The following is a 22001-nucleotide window of genomic DNA, read 5'->3' as shown; positions in this document are numbered from 1 at the left end:
AATTCAAAATTTTGCGTATAAAACGTTTTTTAAACAATGTTTAAGTTGGTTGTCACAAGTAAGGAAAAATACACAAATTGCTTATATGTAGGCATTGTTTAAAAAACGTTTTAAACGCAAAATTTTGAATTTTCCGCACATAACAGACAGAGTCTATGTTATACTGAACATTTTCCAAAAAGTTTTTTTAAAAAATATTCAAAATTGTGCTTTTCACATACCTGAGAAGTTTGCGTGTCATGCGCCATGATTTGTGACGTCACGAAGGTTCAAATGCTCTTAATTGAAAATTTTTTTCATTTCCAAATAGAAAATATGAATTATAAATTCTTATATATATTAGATACAGAATGAAATGAAATCTTTTTGAAAAAGACATTTCATTATCCCTTAATGAATCTCTTTTTAAAGTCCTTTTGACCAGGGCAAGTTTTCCGCATGGTTAAAAGCTTGCAAATGTTACCTCTGCGAGTAAAGTGCAGTAATGGAGTAATATTACCTCGATGGAGGTAATATTGCATTAACTCTCTCTCTCTCTCTCTCTCGCGATGATGCGTGTTCCATGCGCAATATATTTTCGCATATACATAACGCAAAATATAAGCACGCATATATATATATATATATATATATTTTATGAAAATCATAAACTTCTATGTCAATTAATTTGTTATCTTTTGAAGTGCGCATATAAACAATCCATTTACTTCTTGTCATTAAATATAATTTATTATAATAGAAAAAAAAATTAATTTTTTAATTTCATCGCATATTTATTTTAATTAACACTTTATATTCTCGAGTGTATCCTCATTATTTCTATATATATTAAATTTGTGCAATCCACTTAAATACGACGTCAAGTTGCATAATCAACGTTGAAAATAATTTTCAATATCTCTCAAATGAAAATAATGATATTTCATTATGATTCTCGCGTATATAAATAAAGTCGTATTAAAAAAAAATAAAGTGGACTTAATTTTTTTTACCTTATGTCTATATAAAATTAAAATTAGATCATTAAATGTTAAATTTGCAGCATATTAAAAGGTTTTTGTTTTCTCTTCTTAGCGAGAGAAATTTTCACCTTTGTAGATTTAAACGCTACAAGGAGTTTCTTCCTCTTCTTCTTCTTCTTCTTCTTCTTCTTCAAAGAAGTTATTTGTTCTTTGGGAAAAATTAGTTAGCCCAGTGCGCAAATTATATCCTCTCTTTTTTTCAGGGGGGATAAACTCATTTCCTTTCTTTTCTCTACAGAAATTCCTATTCACTTAAACTTTCCGCGAGTTCTAATTTCTATGCCACTTTCTCATTAATGACGATGTCAGATATTTAATCTCAAAAAAAAAAAAAAATTAAAAGTTTAAAGCTGTTAATTATATTATTAGTGAAAAATTATTTAATTTCTATTATCATTTTAAATATTTAAATTTTTATAATTTATTGCAAAAAGAAATTTTGCAAAAAGATATTTATAACTACAAGAATGTCCAGCAAAATTCTATATACAATTGTTTGATGTTTATGCTATAAATAATTTAAGAAGAGAATTTGCCAAAGGCTGCTGGATACAAAGCATTCATTAAAGCTTCTACAAATATAAACAAAACTCCACCATGAGCTTAATTAACTAAATGTCAACTTTAAATTATATTTTGTGTGCCTAATTATTTTTTTTGCATTATATAATTATAGAAAAAAATCGAATAATAATAATAATAAAATATATTAAATAATTTATTATTATTTTTAGATATTATTTCATAGGCTAAATAAATATAATTGTTCTTGATTGATATATGAAAATTGAATTTTTTTTTCAAAAATTATAACAAATGAAATGCATTCTCTCTCTCTCTCTCTGATTTTCAAAGCATTAATTAAAATCTGTGTCTAGATTTAAAATTGATTTGAACCGCATCCATTGGAGCAAACGTCAACTGCAGTTCATTAATTTTCGTTGAAAGACATGATTTATAACCATCATTTTAGAAAAAAAAAGAATGAGAAGTTTTTAATTCAAATATGAATTTTAAAAGCATGTAACAAATTATATTTTAATTAATATAGAAAGAAAATAAAAGCTTTCCTCCCTTTTCCCGTATCATTTGCGCGCACAAAGAATATATATCTACACAGTGGAATATTTCATATTCATATTCAGTAATATGAAATAGTACTTAAAAATAGAATATTAAATTTATACTAATAACTTTCAAATTTAATTACTTAAGGAAAAGTGAACAATATGAGAATTAGTAAAAAAAAATAATCAAAAAAGCTATATGAAATAAGAAAAATAAATTATTTTTGGAAAAAGGGAGAAAAAAGAATTAATTAAAAAATTAAATACATTATTACCGTGAAATAAAAAAATGTAATAAAATATGAAACCAGAGTAAAAAAATGAAAACAAATTCGTAGTTGTATTTGATAAAGAGTATAAAAAAAAGTTAATACTAAAATCTATAAAATCGATTATAGCTTCGAGGATAAAATTGTTTTTTTTTTTTAAGAAAAAAGGGAAATTGCAATCTTTGAAAAAGAATATCTTAATGTATAATCAATATAAAATAAAAAGTATGGGAAAAATAAAGAATATCGTTTGCCCTCACCTCGAATTGCTGGAAGCGACGCTATTGTTTGAACGTGACCGCCGGCTTTTTAGGGAATCACCTCTATTTACTACTCCTTTTCCGGTTATGCTAAAGTGCCTCAGTCGATAATATTCTTCCTCAACTCCCGTATTTGGCATACTTGCAACTCGTGACCTCTGTTGGGGTAAGCATAGATAATTTGGACGTCCGGATGCTCGACTTCCGGGTGTTTTCACAGATTGTGAACGACTATGATGAGGGCTGCAATATCTGGAAAAAAAAATTTTCATTTTTTTTTATTTTTAACCCGATTTTTCGTATTTTATAATACATGAGAAATTTAAAAAAAAAAATAATCAAAAAATTAAAACAGAAATTGATAAATTACACCCAGGGAAAAGACATATTTTGTCTCAGAACCAAATAATTAATTGTTACAAATAAATTATATTTTTAAATAAAAAATTTATTTGTTGCAAATAAATTAAATTTTTATTTACGCTAAATAAATAGACTGAGACAAATATACATTTATCTGACTCAAATATATTATATTTGGTTTAAATAAAACATTTCTCGATGTGTAAAATATTTTCGCCGGAAAGCAAGAAAAAATTCATAAAATTTATTTTATTAACATAAATGGACCAATTTTTAGTTTAATATTTATGTACTACTGGTTTTAATGTACAAAAAACTTTTAATTCCTTTTTTTTGGTATTGTATGAAAAATAATTTCCTATATTTTTTTAAATACTTTTTTTGTATTAAAAGGAAACGGTGTTTTTTTCATTTAGCGCACGGATTCAATGTTAAAATTTCATTCCAGAAAGGCTCGCATAATTAATAGGCTGAAATAAGCGTTTTTAGTAGTAGAGAGCACTTTGCAGACTCGCGTGAGAATTGGCGTGAAAAGACGACGGGAAATTCTTGGCATTAAAGTGAAGGAGGGAAAAAAAATAGTTTCTTGATAAAAAAAAAAAAAAAAATTTGAAGAGCTTCAAAAAAATACTCTAAAAGTCAATTTTCCTTGCTTTAAAAAATTAAAAATAGATATCGGTTATCAAAATTACATTTTACAACAGAATGTCAAGAATATTTTAATGTGCTAATATTTAAAATACCAAATGGAAAATTTTATTTTATTTCAAATATCTACAAAATACTAATTTCATCTCCATTATTACTAAAAATTATTATTTTTATTATTATTGTTCGTTCAAATATTTACTTTATATCAGAATTTGATAAAAATGCATTAAATTTATTTACACTGAATATTACAACACTCCTCGTGTTTCTGATCCTATGCATATTTTGTTTATTTATTCATTATTGGAAATTTTGAATAGAAAAGCAAAAATATATCGTTGAAAAATGCGTTGAGAGAGAGAAAAAAAAACCACAAATATTTAAAGTAAATAAATTGTATTTTTTTTGTTTTCTTCTTTTTTTCGTTAATAATTATTTTGATGTAATTAAATATATCAAATATATACACAAATAAGTGAATTGATTCTGATAATGGTCTGCCACATGAATCGAACCAGAAGGGTTTGCCTATTCATAAAGCTATTCCACTGATTCTGCGTATACTACTTGCAAAACGGTTTCTAACAAAACAATGAACAATATATATATATATATATATATATATATATACACAGTATTACAATTGAAATATAAAGCCAACAAGTTTCGTAATTAATTATTCAATATTGCTCGAGCTATGAAAAAATAGTTCCAATATTACATAACAGTTATATATATCTATACACAATAATAACTAAAATCAATATTTAAAATTAACGTTCCAAAACCTTTATTTCAATTCTTCATTTTTTTTGTAGCAAAAAATTAAAACGGCAAAAAATTTTTAATTTGTGTCCGTAAATATTCTTTAAATAAAAATTTATAAAATTTAATTACATTAAAAAATTTTTTAATTAAATTACACAAATTAAATTACGTTAAATTTAATTAAATTACAATTTTTTTAATTTGTCCAAAGGAATAATTTATTTTTAAATAAATGTATTTTATTTTATTTCTATTTATATATAATTATAATTGGAATAATTTAATTTTAATCATTTAATTTTAATATTTTAATTTAAAAATTTTAATTGCAATATTTTAATTTAAAAATTTTAATTGCAATATTTTAATTTTAATATTTTAATTGTAATAATTTAATTTTAATAATTAAATTTTTAAAAAAATATTTTTTAATTAAACAGTGCATTAATTGCATTAAATAATGGAATGCAGTTAATTAGCCAAGGTTTTCGAGTTTATTTCGCGTGATCTAAAGTATTTTATTTTCAACGGACTTTACGAGGCGAGATCATTAACAGCATTTTAGCCCATTTCAAAATAGTTAAATTCAAACTAAAACACGTAATCTTTGTTCTCGCGAGGAAGTGCTGTCATCTTAACTGTTTTACAAACTCTCTCTCTCTCTCTCACTAATAATATTGAAAGTTTTCGGCCTTCATTATATATTCGTATATTTTGTCGATTTTAATTGAAATGAAACAAAATGAATAAAGAAAATTTTTTCCCCCACAAAAATTATTCAAGGTTTACAAATTCTAATCTGACTTCTATATATTCTATAGATAACTTTCAAGTACGTTACCATTAACCTCCAGTTTTAAATTCCTCTGTGAATATATTTTAATTGTAAAAGAAAATAGTTCACGCTAAAGTGTTGAAAATCAAAAAAGTTAATTAAACTTTGAAATTTTTCCCTGAATTTATACATATATACACAAATGTAATTTATAAGCAATCAATCGTCATGGATGAAGGAAAAAAACTTTAATTGAACCAATTAAACAGAGATGTTGAATATAAAAAAAAAAAAATTTCCATAGATTTCTTTTTTAATGATCATTAAAATAAAAAAGAATTTTTTTGAAATCAAATAAATATTTATTTACAGTAGCTTTTTTAAAATTCATGTAAATATTTTTTTCATTTTTTTACCAACAAAATTTTTTCATTCTTTTAAAATTCAAGTAAAATATTTTTTTCATTTTTTGAAATTTTTCTTAATCTTTTTTTCTGTGAATGGATCAATTTTTTTTCACTATTCAGATTAACTCGGATTAGCCAACTAACTTTTTCAAAAGTAATTTTTTTCCCACGAAATAATTTTGTAATATTAAAAATAATTTTTGTTGAATAAAAAAAAAGTCTGAAAGCAGAAGTTAGCAATTAATCACAGAGTTGGACAGCTTTTTTATACGATTTCTAGGGAAAAAAAAACATTTTTTTTCCAGAATTCGCAATTTAAGTATACCTACAGAATAATCTGCAAGAATAATACTTTTACGCGGGGAAAAATTGACTTTCAATCGAGGTCAATTTTTTTTTGCAAATTTAGCACATTTACGATTTCATAAAATTGCAATCTCTCTAATTATAATACCAAAAAAATGGTATCATAAAAATGTTAAAATAAAAAATTAAAATTTTTTTAACATATTATTTATTATTAATTAATTAATATTATTGAAAAATAATAGTAATTATACTAATTGTAGTTATAATAATAATAATTATTATTATTATTATTATTATTGTAATAACTATTATTAGTATTATTATTGGGTAAAATAATATAAAATGTATAAAAAAATATTTTAGAAACAAGGGCAAAAATTCTTATAAATATATCAACTCTTAATAAGAACAAGAAAATATGTGATTTATAAATCATTGTTTTTTTTCCTTATTTTCTTATTTCACCCGCAATCCTTTTTGATGGGACAATTTTTTTTTTATTTCACCCCTAAAAATGTACAGATTATTTACTCATGTCCCATGGTGCTTAGTATATAGATGATAAGGGGCAGTTTCAAAAGTCAGTGTATAAGTTTCATGAAGTTTTTTTCAAGGGATGAAATTCAGGACTTAAATAGCTATATATAAGGGTTCTATTTCTCTCTCTCTCTTTTTCTCTGCGTTTTATTCTCATTTTCCCAAAGGCACTTAACCATTTATTTTTTTTCCTTTCTTTTAGAAAACTTTTTGTAAATGCTGTTATACCCACTGACGAGGGCTGTTATCGCGTACCGCAACCGACCAACTTAAATGCTATTATTATATAAAAATTTTTCTTATAAAAAAAGAATGTGAATCAACGCAATTTACAACTTTTAATTACAAACAATGAACTTATATTTAAATTACTAATGTTGCAAAACAATTTTTCTTTAAATTACCTACAGGAAATTTTAAGCAAAAAAAAAAAAAAAAATTCCATTTATTTCAATTTAAGTTTGATATGCAATTTAAAAAATGTAATTTAGTTTTTAATTTACATGAATTATAATACAAGTTTTGTTAAGCAATACTAAAAGAATAATAAATATAATAAGAATAAGAAAATGAATAATAAAATAAATAAAAGAAAAATAAAAAAAAATTGTTATACATAATAATTTTAAAATTTGAAATTATATAGTATGACTTTTGCATAATAACAGTTATATAATGGAAAAAAAATCAATAACCAAATGGTTAAATAAAACTATTTTTGCTATGTAAAAAAATGGTAAAATTCATATTTAAAAAGTAAAAAAAAAAATTATTTTAAATTGTGATTCGCACTTAAACGTGCTATATATAAGCATTGCTCATAAACATAAAAAGCAAGAGATAATGTACTTTTGAAAAAAAGTTACCTCGAGTACGAGTATTTCATTGAAAAATGAATAAAAAATGTTCAAGTTTTGAAGTACACTTTTGCGGTTTTCACATTTATAGAACTTTAATTATTCTCCTTCTGAGATTTTGATATACAGAAAAGAGAGCAACTTTTGAAAACATTTTCTTGATTTCAAGTATAGTAAAATAAAGATTTTCTTTCAAAATTTTTCAAAGGATTTCCACTTTCGATTTTTTAAAACAAAACAACCACTTTGTCTAAAAAAGAAACTACCCTCACGCTAATTAAAATATATGAATAAATATATTCATAATTTAAAATTCTTTTAAATAAAAAGAAAAAAGATTTAGTTTTTTTAACCATTTTCTTTTAATAGTTGATTTTGATAATTTATAAAAGCGTACATAAATAAATCAAGCCAAGTTTATGGTGACGATTTAAGCACGTTTTAGTCTCCAGAGAAAGGAATAACATTCTTCTCTGCGTTACCGAAACTAAAGCGTAAAATTTATATTTCCCTAGGAAGCATTTAATTTTTGTTATACTATGAAAAAACTCAATAAATTATAATTTCAATTTAATTTAAAATTTTTTTTTCACAATTTATAATATTGAAAATTTTTTTTACAATTGTAGCATTGATTTTTCAAAATTAAAATTTCTCTCAGTTATTAATTATATATATATATATATATAAATGTGAAACATATTATAAAAATTAACAAAAAGGTAAATTCTGCAATAATTGTTTTATTTAGTACAATAGTAAAGCAAATGAAGAAAACTTTCATTTTCCATATTGAATCCAATTATCAGATTATTGCTTTTATTTGAGGATTTATTAATGTGACAAAAAATTTTAAATTAACTCTTTCAAAGGTGATATTAGCTTTTCCAGTTTCAATATATTTTTAAATGGTTTTATTATTTTTCCCCATTATTGGAAATTAAAGCCCAAAACGGCTATGTGATAAAATAATAAAAAAAATAAATAATTGGACAAATAATTATCGATCCAAAAAAATAAAACTGTTGACCTCGATTATTTTTTTTGTGTTAGAATATAAAGAAAAACAGTCATACATTGTTAAATGTTGGAATGAGTCAAGACTTAAGACAAGTAATTTTCTGAAAGAAAGGTCTCTTCGTGCAGGAAAAAAGTTATACAACTTTAAAGTTTTCTATGTCCCTCGTCCCGACTGCTTTTTCTCAGATTAAAGTCTTTTCCCACAATAGAGACAGGCAGTTTCAAGATCATTTTACACGTTTTAAAATGTCAAATATTTTATATACTACATATAGAAATTGTTCCATTGACCTTTATCTCATCCAAGAATGTACATAAAAAATTAATTTTCACTAAAAATTGATCATATGAGAATTCTTTTATATGAAAACAAATTATTTGATTTAAATAATCGGTTACTTGACTATTATCAAATAAATATTTATAAATAATTTTTTTTTCTATTATATATTAAATAAACTGTATTTAATCAATAATTTTTGTATTTGAAACAAATACAATTGACTCAAATTAAATGTAAAATAATATTTAATACAAATAAATATTTATTATAAATATTTATGCCAAGTAAATGATTATTATTTGAAACAAATTTTTATTTCAGTGCACTAAATATGAAAGATTGTATATAAAAGTGGCCCGAGGCGAAATTTAAGCCCTAATTTACAAGGAGTAAAGTAGAGTTAAACAGACCCTCTTTAGCTTCCTCAACTAGTCGCAAATTTCCCTTTCTTCCACGTTTGGATTCAAAGTAGGGTCTAAAAATTGATTAAAATATTGAAAATTTTGAAATTGCTCTAATTCTATTAATTTTTTGAAAACGCTTCAAAATATGTTAATTCCAGTTTTTAAAGGGTAATTAAAGAAATATTGTGTGAAGAAAAAATTCATTTTGCTTTAATCAAAATAATTAAAAGAGTTTTTTTTTGCATTTTTTTGTACTTCTTTAATCGAACTAGACCCTCTTTAGCTTCCTCAACCAGTCGCAAATTTACCTTTCTTCCACGTTTGGATGCAAAGGAGGGCCTACGGGAGTCTACAAGATCGTAAAGAGGGCCTATTTAGGTTCTAAGGGAAGCTAAAGACGATTAAAATTTCGCCTCGGGGGGACGCATTATTATCCCATAAAAATAATTAGTTAGAATTTTGATTTGAATAAATTTTATTGGATATAATTATTTTTTAGACGAATTTTCATTTTTCGAATTAGAATTTGACACAATTTTTCTTTAAACGAATTTTTATTGTACTGAATTGTTAAAACACCGAATTTTTATTTGTCCGAAATTGCAAATGTCCGAACAAACAATCAACAGAAATATTTGGCGCGTTTTTTAAAATTGACCAATTAGAAATTGTCATTTACAATTTCGGACAAATAAAAATTCGGTGTTTTAACAATTCAGTACAATAAAAATTCGTTTAAAGAAAAATTGTGTCAAATTCTAATTCGAAAAATGAAAATTCGTCTAAAAAATAATTATATCCAATAAAATTTATTCAAATCGAAATTCTAACTAATTATTTTTATGGGATAATAATGCGCTCCTATAAAAGTTTGATTAAAAAAAAAGAAAAGAAAATAATTCATTTTGAAAAACAAATTTAAATTTACAGTTGCAAATTTTCTCACAATACCTTTGTGTCGTTTATTTTTTTGTCCAATGGAAATCACTTTACCGATATATATATATATGGAAAAAAGAAAAATTTTTAAATAAAATATTTGTCTGTTATTCCCTCTGTTTTTTTAATATCTCTTGAATTTTTTTTCCTTTTAATAAAAAAATCCTCTTGTTATCGAATTGGTGTGCGGAGTGTGAAATAAAATACCAATAAAAATAATTCGAATAAAAATAAATGAATAAATCAAGCTGCTCAGATCAAAATGAAAATCAACGTTCTAGCTTTTTTGATATATATAATAATAATAATAATAAACAATTCCTAATTCGTTCACATATATTTTTTTTCTCTGGAATTCGTATCGATATGGTGTAGATCTATTGATAAATGCCAACTCGCGTGCAATATGCGGCCCTGTACTTCTCATAATTCACCAGATAAGTAGACTCTGTGAGAAGTTTTCTCTCTCTATATACCATATAAGGGAAGTGAGAAATTTCTAAGCTAATTTTATTCAGGAAATTTTCACGAAAAAAAAAACGATATCACTTCTCCTTTTTTTCTAGAGCAATCTTTTTCGATATTTTCATCGCCGCCATGTCAATATTTTTAAAATTCATTTTTTTTATAAATAAAAATTTTTAATCAAGAAATAGAAAACAAAATATGAAAAAAAATTTGTTATTAAAAATGTGAATTTTTTAAATGCGAAATTTTTTTTTCCTCAAATTATTATTTTGGAGCAAAGAAAAAAAATTCTGCGTCAAAATATGAACACAAAGACACACAACTAATTTTCTCGGGAAGAAACTAGATCAAGCTTATCTCCTTGCATAAGTTCACTGATGCCTTTACTACTTAATTGCACATCAAGAGGTTTTAACCTAGAATTTAGGCGTACATGAATTTGCAGTCAATTAGAATGTAACTGACATAGGGAAATAGTAAATTCAAAGTTCCTGCGATCAACAACTGATATGAAACTGAAAATCACTAAAGGCGGATTAATACCTTTTTAAATGGATAAAATTTTGTATTATAGTATTTATAATTCTGCACTAATTTTTCTTTTTTTATAAATGTAAGCCCGAAAAATTGCAATTAAATAAATAAATAAAAAAAATTTTTACCTAATAATAATATAGAACTAAAGTTCTAAAAAATTTTCATTGAAATATTTCTTTTAACTTTTATTTCAATTTTTGCGAAAAGGGACTTTTATTGTCTTCGTTATAATTTTTTTGAATTTTTTGAAATTAAATTAAAATAATTAAAATATTTTATTTTTTTATTAATAAATATTTTTTGAGATTCACTTTTATTTATTACAATAAAAAACAATCGATTTGAATTCGAAACTAGAATTGCTCAAATTCTTTTTATAAATCGAATTGGACAATTCAAAACGTTACGAATCAAATTTTCCTTCGAGCATATAGCTTTAATAAATATATTATCTCTAATATAATATCTATAATATACGAAGAATATAGTCCTCTATGTATATATATAATAAACATATAAGTTATACTATCGAAACTTTATGCTTTCCAATTTCATGATTATGTGTTTAATGGATTTATGGAATTTAATGTATCATATATATACATATGCCTGCATATATGGTTTCTAACTAAATGTAGCAATATCAAAATGAATATTTTGTAAGTGATACTTACAAATATAATAAATTATATAATTTCATATTAAATGCAGGGAAATTATATAATTAATTATTAATTATTATTTTACACCGAAAAAATATTTTGAGAAATATTTCACAATTAATTTTTAAATTTTTATTTTAATATAAAAGTATTAATTAAAAAAGAGGTTTTTAACTTTCTAATAAAAATTCTATCTTTATATTTAAAATTATTTTTCTCATGAAAGAAATTTTTATTTTCATCATTACCTTGTTTTATCAAGACAAATCTTTAATTCAGAAAAACAATAAATTTTTTTGCAAACATTTCAGTTCTCTTCTTCTCTTGTTTATAATTGATCTTTGTTCCACTTTAAAAATCAACACATCTGCGGTTCTAATTTAGTAGCGACGAAAATAAATGTAAACTCTATAATTACCAAGTTTGAGCATTTATTTTTCACACAATACTCAACTCTACTTTTTTTTGTGATATTTCAGTAAATATTTCGATAGTTTTTTTAATTAATTTTTTTTTAGTTTATACTAATTTACTTTAAATTTTAATTACTGACTCATTTTTTCCCCTTAATTCTCAGTTAAAAATTTTTACAAACTCAAATTTACTGAGAATGTTTCTTTTCGCGCGAATATTTTTTTTTTAGATGATGCGTCTTATATCCATGTTTTCTCAAAGATTTTGTGCACGTCAAACAGAATTTATTACCTTTTGCAAAGCCATCATCGCAAGAGAGATGTTTTCCTTGTATATTTCATTTTTAATGAAAGAAAGAGAATAAAAAAAAAAGACGAGAGCTATGCATGGAAAATATGAAAAAAATAAAGCCAAAGAGAGTACACTAACCTCATCTCGATGTCATGAATCTCCTGGAAAGTCAAGGTGTTAGCAACGTCGAGAAGTTGACGCATATTTTCTTCACGACGCATTGCATCCGAGTCGGTACGTAAAAGTATTGTGGCTGCAGGTGCATCCAGCGAAAGTGAAGGTTGCTGAACCACAATTGTGGCTTGAGCTGTTCTTTTGGTCCCACCGGTATTTCCGCCTATTCAAAACAAAAAAAAAAAAAAAAAAAACAAAAAAATTAGTATCGACTTCATGAAAAATCAGTTCGTATCAGATTGTCAAATTTTTTTTTATCCATTTTTTTTTATACAATTTCTGAAATTTACGAACTGAATAAAATGCAACTTTTCCAATTGAAAACACTATCTTTTGGCATTTTTTAAAAATCGTAATTATAAAAAAAAAATTTATAAACGTAAAGAAAATAAATATCAAATTTTATAAAAGCAGCTTCAAATTTTGTAAAAGTATTTTCAAGTCGTGGAAAATATTGTAAAAAGCGAAATTTCCATATAAGAAATACTAATCTTTAATAAAATTTTATTATAACTATAGTAAATTTCATAAAGGTTTATTAAAAATTAGTATTTCTTATATGGAAATTTCGCATTATACAATATTTTCCACGACTTGAAAAATACTTTTATAAAATTTAAAAATGCTTTTATAAAATTTGATATTTATTTTCTTTTTGTGTATTAAAAACAATCTCTGTAAAAAAATGTAAATTCATAATTTGATTTTTTCAAGATAGCAATTTCGATTGATAAAAAGCCAACTCACTAAAAAAAATAATAAAAATTTTGTAAAACAGGAAACAAAGCGTGTTTCGTGTACCAATTTTTGCAAGCACATTCTCATCTTGTATCACACTACTTTTCTTAAGTTCTTTTAATTTTTAATTTTTTTCTATTTCAAAACTAAATTTTTAAATATTCAAATTTTATTTTAAAAAAAGACAAAATAAAAGAACGAAAACTTCAAATTAAACAAAAATTTTCTGATTAAGAAAACTTTTTTTTTTTGTAAATTAAGAGAACTTAAGAAATTCATTGGAAAAAAAACAAAATGGTTTTCCAATTGTCATCATCAGTAGTGTACGCTGAATGCATATCAAACGCAAGTCAGTGAGCAAGTGAGACGATTCACAGAGAAATACCTTGACAATCAATCTTTCAAAATCGGTTTTTTCTTTCAAAAGTAGGTCACTTGGCTCGAAAAATTATATAAATATATTATCGAGAAAAAAAAATAATTTCAAAAAGAAAATAATTAAAAAAAATTTTTTTAAATGAAAATAATTTTTAAATAATTCCAAAAAAGGAAATAATTTAAAAAAAAACAAATAAAATATTTCAAAAAAAGTAAATGTGAAAAAAGATTAATTATTATTGATTCCGGGAGTTTTTAATATATCAAAAAGGACCAAAGCACTTTGTAAATTTAAATTGAGAATTACAATTTTTTTTTATTTAAAGCTGGGTCAAAGCGATAAAAATATATTCAAGCTATTACGATTTTTTCAAAATATTGTCTCAAATCATTTTTATGACAGATAAAACATTAAAATGTTTTTTAAATATCAAATTTTTTAACAATTTTTATTTATTTTTATTATTTATAAAGCTCGCGAAAGGTGAATTTTTTTTTTAAATTACATTTACATTAGAAAGTAGAGATTTTGTTTAAAAATCCACTAAATCTAGGAAGTGCTTGCGTGCATATTGATGAAGAGAGCTTAATAAACAGAATGCAGAGTAAATGTAAATAAATTAACAAACAAAAAAAACAACATGTGTATAAAATTTCATATATTTTATATTTCATTCTGTTGAATTGTATATATAAAATATTTTAATATTCTTTTTTTTGTAATATCGGTTATCTTCGATATAACAAATTTTTTTTAATAAAAAAAAAAAAATAAATTTGTTACTGCGAAAATCAAATCACGTACCGCAAATAAACTTTAGCAAAAAAAAAAAATTTATTATCAGCAGAGAGAGATTACATTAGAATGCATTTCGTGACCAAAAGCAAAGTGTAAACACGAATGTATGCATATAAAGGAAGTATAACTAATATCAGCTATTCAGTGAAGCATATTTATTTAACGAATAATAAAAATCAAAAATTAAATAGAACTTAACATAAAAATATTTTAATTATATTTTTATATTATATAATATATAAAAATAAAATTGAATATATTAAAACTATTTTATTAATGTTTAATAAATTAATTTAATTAGATTTGAATTTAAATTTAAAAAATCCAAATTTGTTTGAAAAATTGAAAATTAGTTTAGTACACATATAATTTAATTCTAGATTGTTACACTTTGAATTAATAAAGGAAATTAATTATATTGAAAAATTCATTTCAGAGAAAAAACTGTGGTTTTTAATTTGCGCATTTTCAATTTGTTTTCGTCAGCTATACATGTTTTCTACTTGCTTTCACAAGCAACGAGTTTTCATTTAGGACCCATCGTATATGAAACACACAGACCCTACTGCGTTTGGCGTGCATAGAGCTGGTCGCTTAAAAAAAAGAATTTTTTTCTTTTGCTATATTCTCGTGACAGGAAGCAAGATAAGGGCTGCGAAATAAAACATGAATGTGAGAAACATATGAAGCTGTATAGTTGCATATGTATAGACAAAACTATATAGCAAATGCGAAATTACAGCACACAGAAAAAGCAACGAGATGAATTGTCTCTCTCTCAACTTGCGCGAAACATCATCTCACGAATAGAAAATAAACTAACACAATCAACAATCAAAAGAAATTTTTTCACTTTAATTATTATTTTTAACATTTTCTATGTGGATAAAATTATTTAATATAGAAAAAAAATATTCCATACAATAAAAAAAAAATTTAATGATTGAAAATAATTTACTATCAATATTAAATATCAGATATTAAATTAATATAAATAATAATTATTGATCACTAAATTAAATAATTATAATGATTTCGATTTTGAATTTCGAATACAAGAGACATTTTATTTCAAACATTTTCAAAAAAAACTAAGTTTTCTTTTCACAATTTTGCAATTTGTAAAAATGAGTTTTTATTTATTTTTCAAACGTAAAAAAACAAAAATTAAAGTCAATAAAAATAAATTGTAAACTTTAAATTCTGACACACTTTTCAAATTCTATTTTTTTCTAAAAAAAGTGTATTAAAAAATCATTTTTATGGTCTTGCTTATGAAAACGGTTTGACATAGAATGACCCAGAAATAATATTTGAAATATTTTCGAATTTTTTGAATATGAAAAAATAATGATTACTTATTTTGTTTTCGATAATCAAAAAGTGAAAAGCAATAGTTGAAATAAAAGCCCATATAGTTAATGGCGCCAAAATAAAGAACAAGAAACAGAAAGCTCACACGCCGCATTCGTAATTTTTTTTTTTTTTTGTTACCAACAGATCGCAACCATGAAAAGACGCCCAAAATTATAAAATAGGATATTTTTATTCCATGACAAATAAACGCTTTTAATTTTTAAAACGTAAAAAATTATTAAAAGCTCCAGAGAAAAAACATTACTTTTAGAAAAATGTTTTTTTTGTTTTTTTTATATTAACGAATGTTATTTTATTTGAAATATTTTTTTAAAAATAAAACCTCGGAATGTAAAAATAAACACGAATAATTTTTTTTTGAAACATAAAACTGGTAGAAAATAAAAATTTTAAATAATTAAATTAGTAAAATATATATGAAAAGAAAAACATCACATGCAATCCACTATATATATATAACAGCAAAACAAAATATAAAAAAATATTACACTACGCTCAATTTTAGATATAAAAAATGTTTCGTTATTGTGTGAATGAAAGGAAAAAATGTTTTCTATGAAAAAAAAGAATGAATTATTAATTATTCTCTCGATTATTTCAGGAGTCTTTTCTCAGCCAGCGAACTATACCTATTGCGCAAAACGGGAAAATGAGCCTGACCCATGTATGAATGGCTGAAACGAGGGGATGAGATTCTGAAAGAAAGAACATCAATTCATTTCTTCACAATGGTCACTAATTTTTTTTTCTTTCTCATTATCATCATCATCATCGATGAATTTGATGGGACCTTGCTCATAATTGACATATTGGATAATATAATCGAACACAGAAAAAAATCATTTAAAAACTGACATTTCTTTTTTTTGTGTAAATCGATTTTATTTAACCAATGTTTAAATAAAATTTGACAAACATTCAAATGGTGAAACCAAATACGTGTTTTCATTTACTTTCGGTTTATTTGTATAATCAATTAACTGGTCCCGGGATTAGAGAAATTAGCGTTTTGTCGATATAAAAAAAAAGAAAAAGAACGTGAAAAATATTTCAGTATTTAAATTCCATAACCTTTAATTAAAATTTATTGAACACTTTACTCTTTTATGCAAATGGTAGTAGCGACTCGAGGCAAATTGGTTAATTATTGTAATTTGCTTGACCGAGTCGAATTTCTCTTTGGGATAGGAAATTTTTTTTTTTTTTTTTAATAATCGAGAAAAAAGTGTTGATCAATCTAGTTTAACGATTCGGTTTTAAAAAGGAAAAAAGATTTCAATTTTTAAAAATTTATACATTTTGCAATTTAAATAAAATTTGTAATTTTACAAGTAAAATAGAAAAAGAAGTCTATTTTATGAAAGTTTTTTTTTAATTATTAAAAAATTGAAATGGTTTTGAAAATTTTTTTTTGTAAAATAAAAAATAATTTTAGTAATATTTATATTTTTAAGAAAAGTTTTGATTTTTCTCGACACTTTATTAAAAGCAATTAATTTTTGTTCTCCGTCTCATACGAAGAAGCTATGTCGTTTTTAGAATTTTCAATTACGAGCTTTGTAAAAATCTCGTGTGAATTTTCCCGTGAAAAAAAAGAAGAACTCGACTACCTGTGTTGCAGCGATAAATTTAAATATAAATTCCCGACACATTGATACACTATAAACTGTGTTTCCTGTTTGTGTTGTGTGTGGTGGGAAAAGATGTTTCGAACCCGATTGGCCACGACCGATCGATATATCGTGTGCCAAGTGGAAAAACTGGAAAAAAGAATAGACAAATATTTTTCCTCTTATGCTCCCGAGAGTTGATTGCATGTTTTCTTATAATCAGGAGGGTTTTTTTTTCGTTTATAATTCGATTATTCACTTTAAGTCCAAACAGTTTCTATATTAATAATAATATAGAAAATATTTTTTTCCTTTTATAATTTTGAAACATTCTTTCTAACAAGGGGAAAATTTAGAGGAAAAAAATTTTCTTTCCCTTCCCTTCTTACACGATTTTTACAAAAAAAAAATTTCTTTTCAATGAATAGACAAAAAAAAACTCACCTGCCGTTCTGCCTCGACCTCTAGAACCAACGATCGATGTTTGAGTGTTGCATGGAGTTTGTGAACACAATGAAATATCTAATGGATTCGTGGTTACATTTATATTTGGTTTTATAGTTTTCTGATTTGTTTTTGCATCAATTGCACCTTTTTCCAATTCAGGTGTTGTTTGAGAATTTTTTCTCGATGATTCATTTGATGTTATGTAATTTACTAAACTAGTGCACGAATTTTCCTTCTCTTTTTCTTTGGCAGCAACAAATGACATAAGAGAATTGATCTGGTTTGGATCTGGTTGGCCAGCGTCCACCGATCCTCTCACTGGAGTACTAAAAATAAAAATGTTCACAAATATTGTATTCTTTTTTTTCGCAATTTATTTTTCATATTATTGTAGCAGTAGATCCGATCAACTAAATTCAAGATAATATCTACTTAAAAAAAAATCTTAAAAAAAATTATCCAAATTATTTCAATTTCAGAGAAAATTTTCATTTTAATATTCAAGCTTTATTTTCTCTAATTAAACTAATTATTATTAAAAAAAAATTTCTTTTTACAGAAAATCTCTGCGAGTACAATCGTCTGATATTAATTATTCGAAATAATTCCAGGTAAAAAATTTTCTGAAGTAATTATAATAACAGAGGGAAAATAATCAAAAGTACTATTTTTTATTAAAAAAAAAAAAAAAAAAAAAAAAAAAAAAATTAAATTCAAAGTTAAAAAAATTATTTGCTTTCATAAATTGGAAATATTTTTTCCATTTAAAAATTTATTTATATTTGAAGTTAAGATATAAGAAAGATATTAAAGAAGATAAATAATAATTTCTTGTAGTTTAGCAAAATACTTGAGAATATAAAATATTTATAATGAGTTCTTTTTTTTTAATAAAGCCTCTTTATTGTGAAAAGAGGTCTTTGAAGAGAAAAAAGATTTCAGAACAAACGATGTGAACTGACTTTCGACAGAGACTTTTCTTGTCCTTCTGATATCGTTATCGGATTTTCTTTTCAACTTACTTTTTTTTATCTATTCTCAGCAGTTACTATTTTTTCTAGAATTATAGTTATTTTTGTCGAAAAAAATAAAACTTGTCCCTTAGGGCTTTTTTAAAAATGTTTCCTTCTTACCTAAAGAACTCTGTTGCTCTGAGATCTGGTAGGGGTGGTGTTCTTCCACTAATGAAGGTAAACCTGGATTCTTGATGAGCGCCAACCAAAGGAGTGGGTGGTGGTGGACCGGGACCATCTAGGACGCTACTATTTAAATTTGGTGCCTGAGTTTTGGGGGCAGTGCTAAGTTGTGCATTTATTGTGCCATTGGTCTTGTTGTTGTTATTGTTATTATTATTATTATTTGAATTATGATGATTATTTGTCGTGCCATTTTCTACGGGGTTGGAATTTATCCCTTGGGGCTGATTATTCGTCGAGTGCGAGGGATTGGTCTGTGAAGGATTTGAAGTGGGTGGAGGTGACATTTCTGGAAGAACATCAACAAGGTCTAAACTATCGTCGTGTTGCTCTCCATCTGTATTCGTTACCTGAAACAAAGATAAAAAAAATTATATTTCCTCCAAAAAAAATTTCAAATATATAAACAAAAGTTTTTTAATTTTTTTTAAATTTCCTGCATCAACCTTGCTAGAAGCTTACCGTGCAAGCTTGCTGAGCAATCTTGCGATAATCTTATTGTACAATCTTGCAGTAACCTTACATTGCAATCTTTCGGTAAGCTTACCATGCAAGCTTTCGGTCAGGTGGGACATTTGAAGCTTGCCGCAAGCTTGCGTGCTAAAATAAACTTCATTTCTTCAGCAGAAATATCGGATTAGAAAATATTTGTAAATAAAATTAGATTAAAATTAAAGAAGAAGAAATTGATTAATTGAAAGAAATGTGTACCAAGGTCATCATGGTGTTTGCACTGTCTGTACTGGTGTTGATTGTAGTTTCGGATGCGGTACTCGATCCCATAACCACCACCTGGGGTACCGCTCTGCAACTACGGGTGCCAGCAGTCTTAAAATGAAATCTCCGTAAAGCGGAAGCTGCTTGAGACAATAGATCTCCATCGCGGGAATTTTCAGTCCCATGTTGATTACGCGACGACTGCGACGTTGCTAAATTCCCCGAATCACACCCGTTACCCTTTAAATTGACCACCTTGCCAATAGAACCCCGGTTATCAGAGCATTCCTGAAATCAAAAATAAAAAAAATTCGTTCAAGATTTATAAAAAAATAAAAAAGAAATAGTGATTATTTTTTTCTGACCCTTTTTCCGCAATCCCGAATCCAATGTCCTCTTAACGAGGGTACATTGGCACGATCGATTGCGTTTTCCCGCAGTATAGCACAGCTCTGGTGATATCATAATATTAGTTGCCATCGAGTAATCTGGGTCATGTGTTTTACACACTCACACACACACACACATACATTGCTGATATGTGTGCGCGCACAACGAGTGCAAATCAACCACGTTGTAAATTTTATCATGCTTACGGCAAGTGCAAGGTCTTTCATTGTAAACTTAGAAAATTATTTGCATAAGCTTCTTAAGTTGTACATAGAAGAAACTTTGCCAAACAATCACTTGAAAAGAATATATTTCATAATTTCGGAAATTTATTCGCAATGATCTTGATTTAAAATGTTATATTTTATTTGTTATTTAAATCGAAATTAAAGTTATGTGATTGTTGTGATAATATTCGCTTCAGGTTTTCTCGCTCAAAATATTTGATAGATTGAGTTAAAATTTTGTGAAGAATTCCAAAATAGTATAAGAATTCGTTGTCATTAGATTATATTAATATTTTATCAAAAAAAATTATTCTTAACAAATTCCAATTGGGAAAATGATCTCAAAATCGTATTGATGGGACTCATGAATATTCCATAAAAATCATTAGTTAAAATTTTCATATTTTAAAGAATTTAATTAGATATAATTATTTTTTAGACGAATTTTTATTTTTCGTGTTAACATTTGGCGGGATTTCTTTTTAAACAAATTTTTACTCAACAGAATTCTTAAAGCGACGAATTTTTATTTATCCGAAACTTCAAATGGCCGAACAAACAATCGACAGAAAGATTTCGGGAACGATATTTAAAATTCACTAATCACGATTTTTTTGACAACCTTTGATTGGTGAATTTTAAATTACGCGCCGAAATCTTTCTGTCGATTGTTTCCCGAGGCGAAATTTGAATCCTCTTTAGCTTCCCTTAGAACCTAAATAGGCCCTCTTTACGATCTTGTAGACTCCCGTAGGCCCTCCTTTGAATCCAAACGTGGAAGAAAGGTAAATTTGCGACTGGTTGAGGAAGCTAAAGAGGGTCTAGTTCGATTAAAAAAGTACAAAAAAATGCAAAAAAAAAAACTCTTTTAATTATTTTGATTAAAGCAAAATGAATTTTTTCTTCACACAATATTTCTTTAATTACCCTTTAAAAACTGGAATTAACATATTTTAAAGCGTTTTCAAAAAATTAATAGACTTAGAGCAATTTCAAAATTTTCAATATTTTAATCAATTTTTAGACCCTACTTTAAATCCAAACGTGGAAGAAAGGGAAATTTGCGACTAGTTGAGGAAGCTAAAGAGGGTCTGTTTAACTCTACTTTACTCCTTGTAAATTAGGGCTTAAATTTCGCCTCGGGTTGTTCGGCCATTTGTAATATCGGATAAATAAAAATTCGACGTTTTATAAGAATTTTACCAAATAAAAACTCCGAGCCTAAATATTCTGTTAAAATTTTTTTAATTAATTCTGACAAATGTTAATTCGAAAAATGAAAATTCTTCTAAAAAATAATTATATCTAATAAGATTGTTGAGAATGAAAATTCTAACTAATGATTTTTATGGGATAAGCAAGCGCCCCGTATTGACGACATATTGAATTTTCTTCAAATATGCAATTTTTTAATAATAAATTTTTTGACAAAATATTAATGAACTTTGGTACATGATAACGAATCCTTATACTATTTTTGAGTTCTCCACAAAATTTTAGCTCAGTCTGTCAAATATTTTGAGCGAGAAAACCTGCGAAGAATATTTACATGTGCACCCTGAAAAAAGTAATATAATATTTAGAGGAAAAATCCTCTTCTAATATCCTCTCAATTTTTCCTCTTAAAACAAAAGTATTCCACTTG

At 25.3% G+C, this 22001-nt stretch overlaps 1 protein-coding gene across 4 annotated transcripts in view; it reads right to left on the bottom strand.

Annotated features, from left to right (window-relative positions):
- The window catches only part of LOC127284626 (probable serine/threonine-protein kinase MARK-A), a 120710-nt gene that overhangs the window by 64992 nt on the left and 33717 nt on the right, over positions 1 to 22001 (bottom strand). For 3 of the 4 annotated variants that reach the window (XM_051310161.1, XM_051310162.1, XM_051310164.1), the window contains 6 exons: positions 19734 to 20027; positions 18960 to 19372; positions 17824 to 18152; positions 16399 to 16464; positions 12442 to 12640; positions 2619 to 2870 (listed from right to left, as the gene is read on the bottom strand). In XM_051310161.1, coding sequence (XP_051166118.1) covers positions 2619 to 2870; positions 12442 to 12640; positions 16399 to 16464; positions 17824 to 18152; positions 18960 to 19372; positions 19734 to 19805 — 1331 coding nt within the window. In that variant the 5' untranslated portion in view covers positions 19806 to 20027. The remainder of the gene's footprint in view (positions 1 to 2618; positions 2871 to 12441; positions 12641 to 16398; positions 16465 to 17823; positions 18153 to 18959; positions 19373 to 19733; positions 20028 to 22001) is intronic. The other variant, XM_051310163.1, reaches the window with a different exon arrangement.

Source organism: Leptopilina boulardi, unplaced genomic scaffold, assembly GCF_019393585.1.
Source record: "Leptopilina boulardi isolate dan_hultmark-lab unplaced genomic scaffold, ZJU_Lbou_2.1 LbouV2_325, whole genome shotgun sequence".
NCBI lineage: Eukaryota > Metazoa > Arthropoda > Insecta > Hymenoptera > Figitidae > Leptopilina > Leptopilina boulardi.
This window is presented reverse-complemented; position numbering and strand designations above follow the sequence as displayed.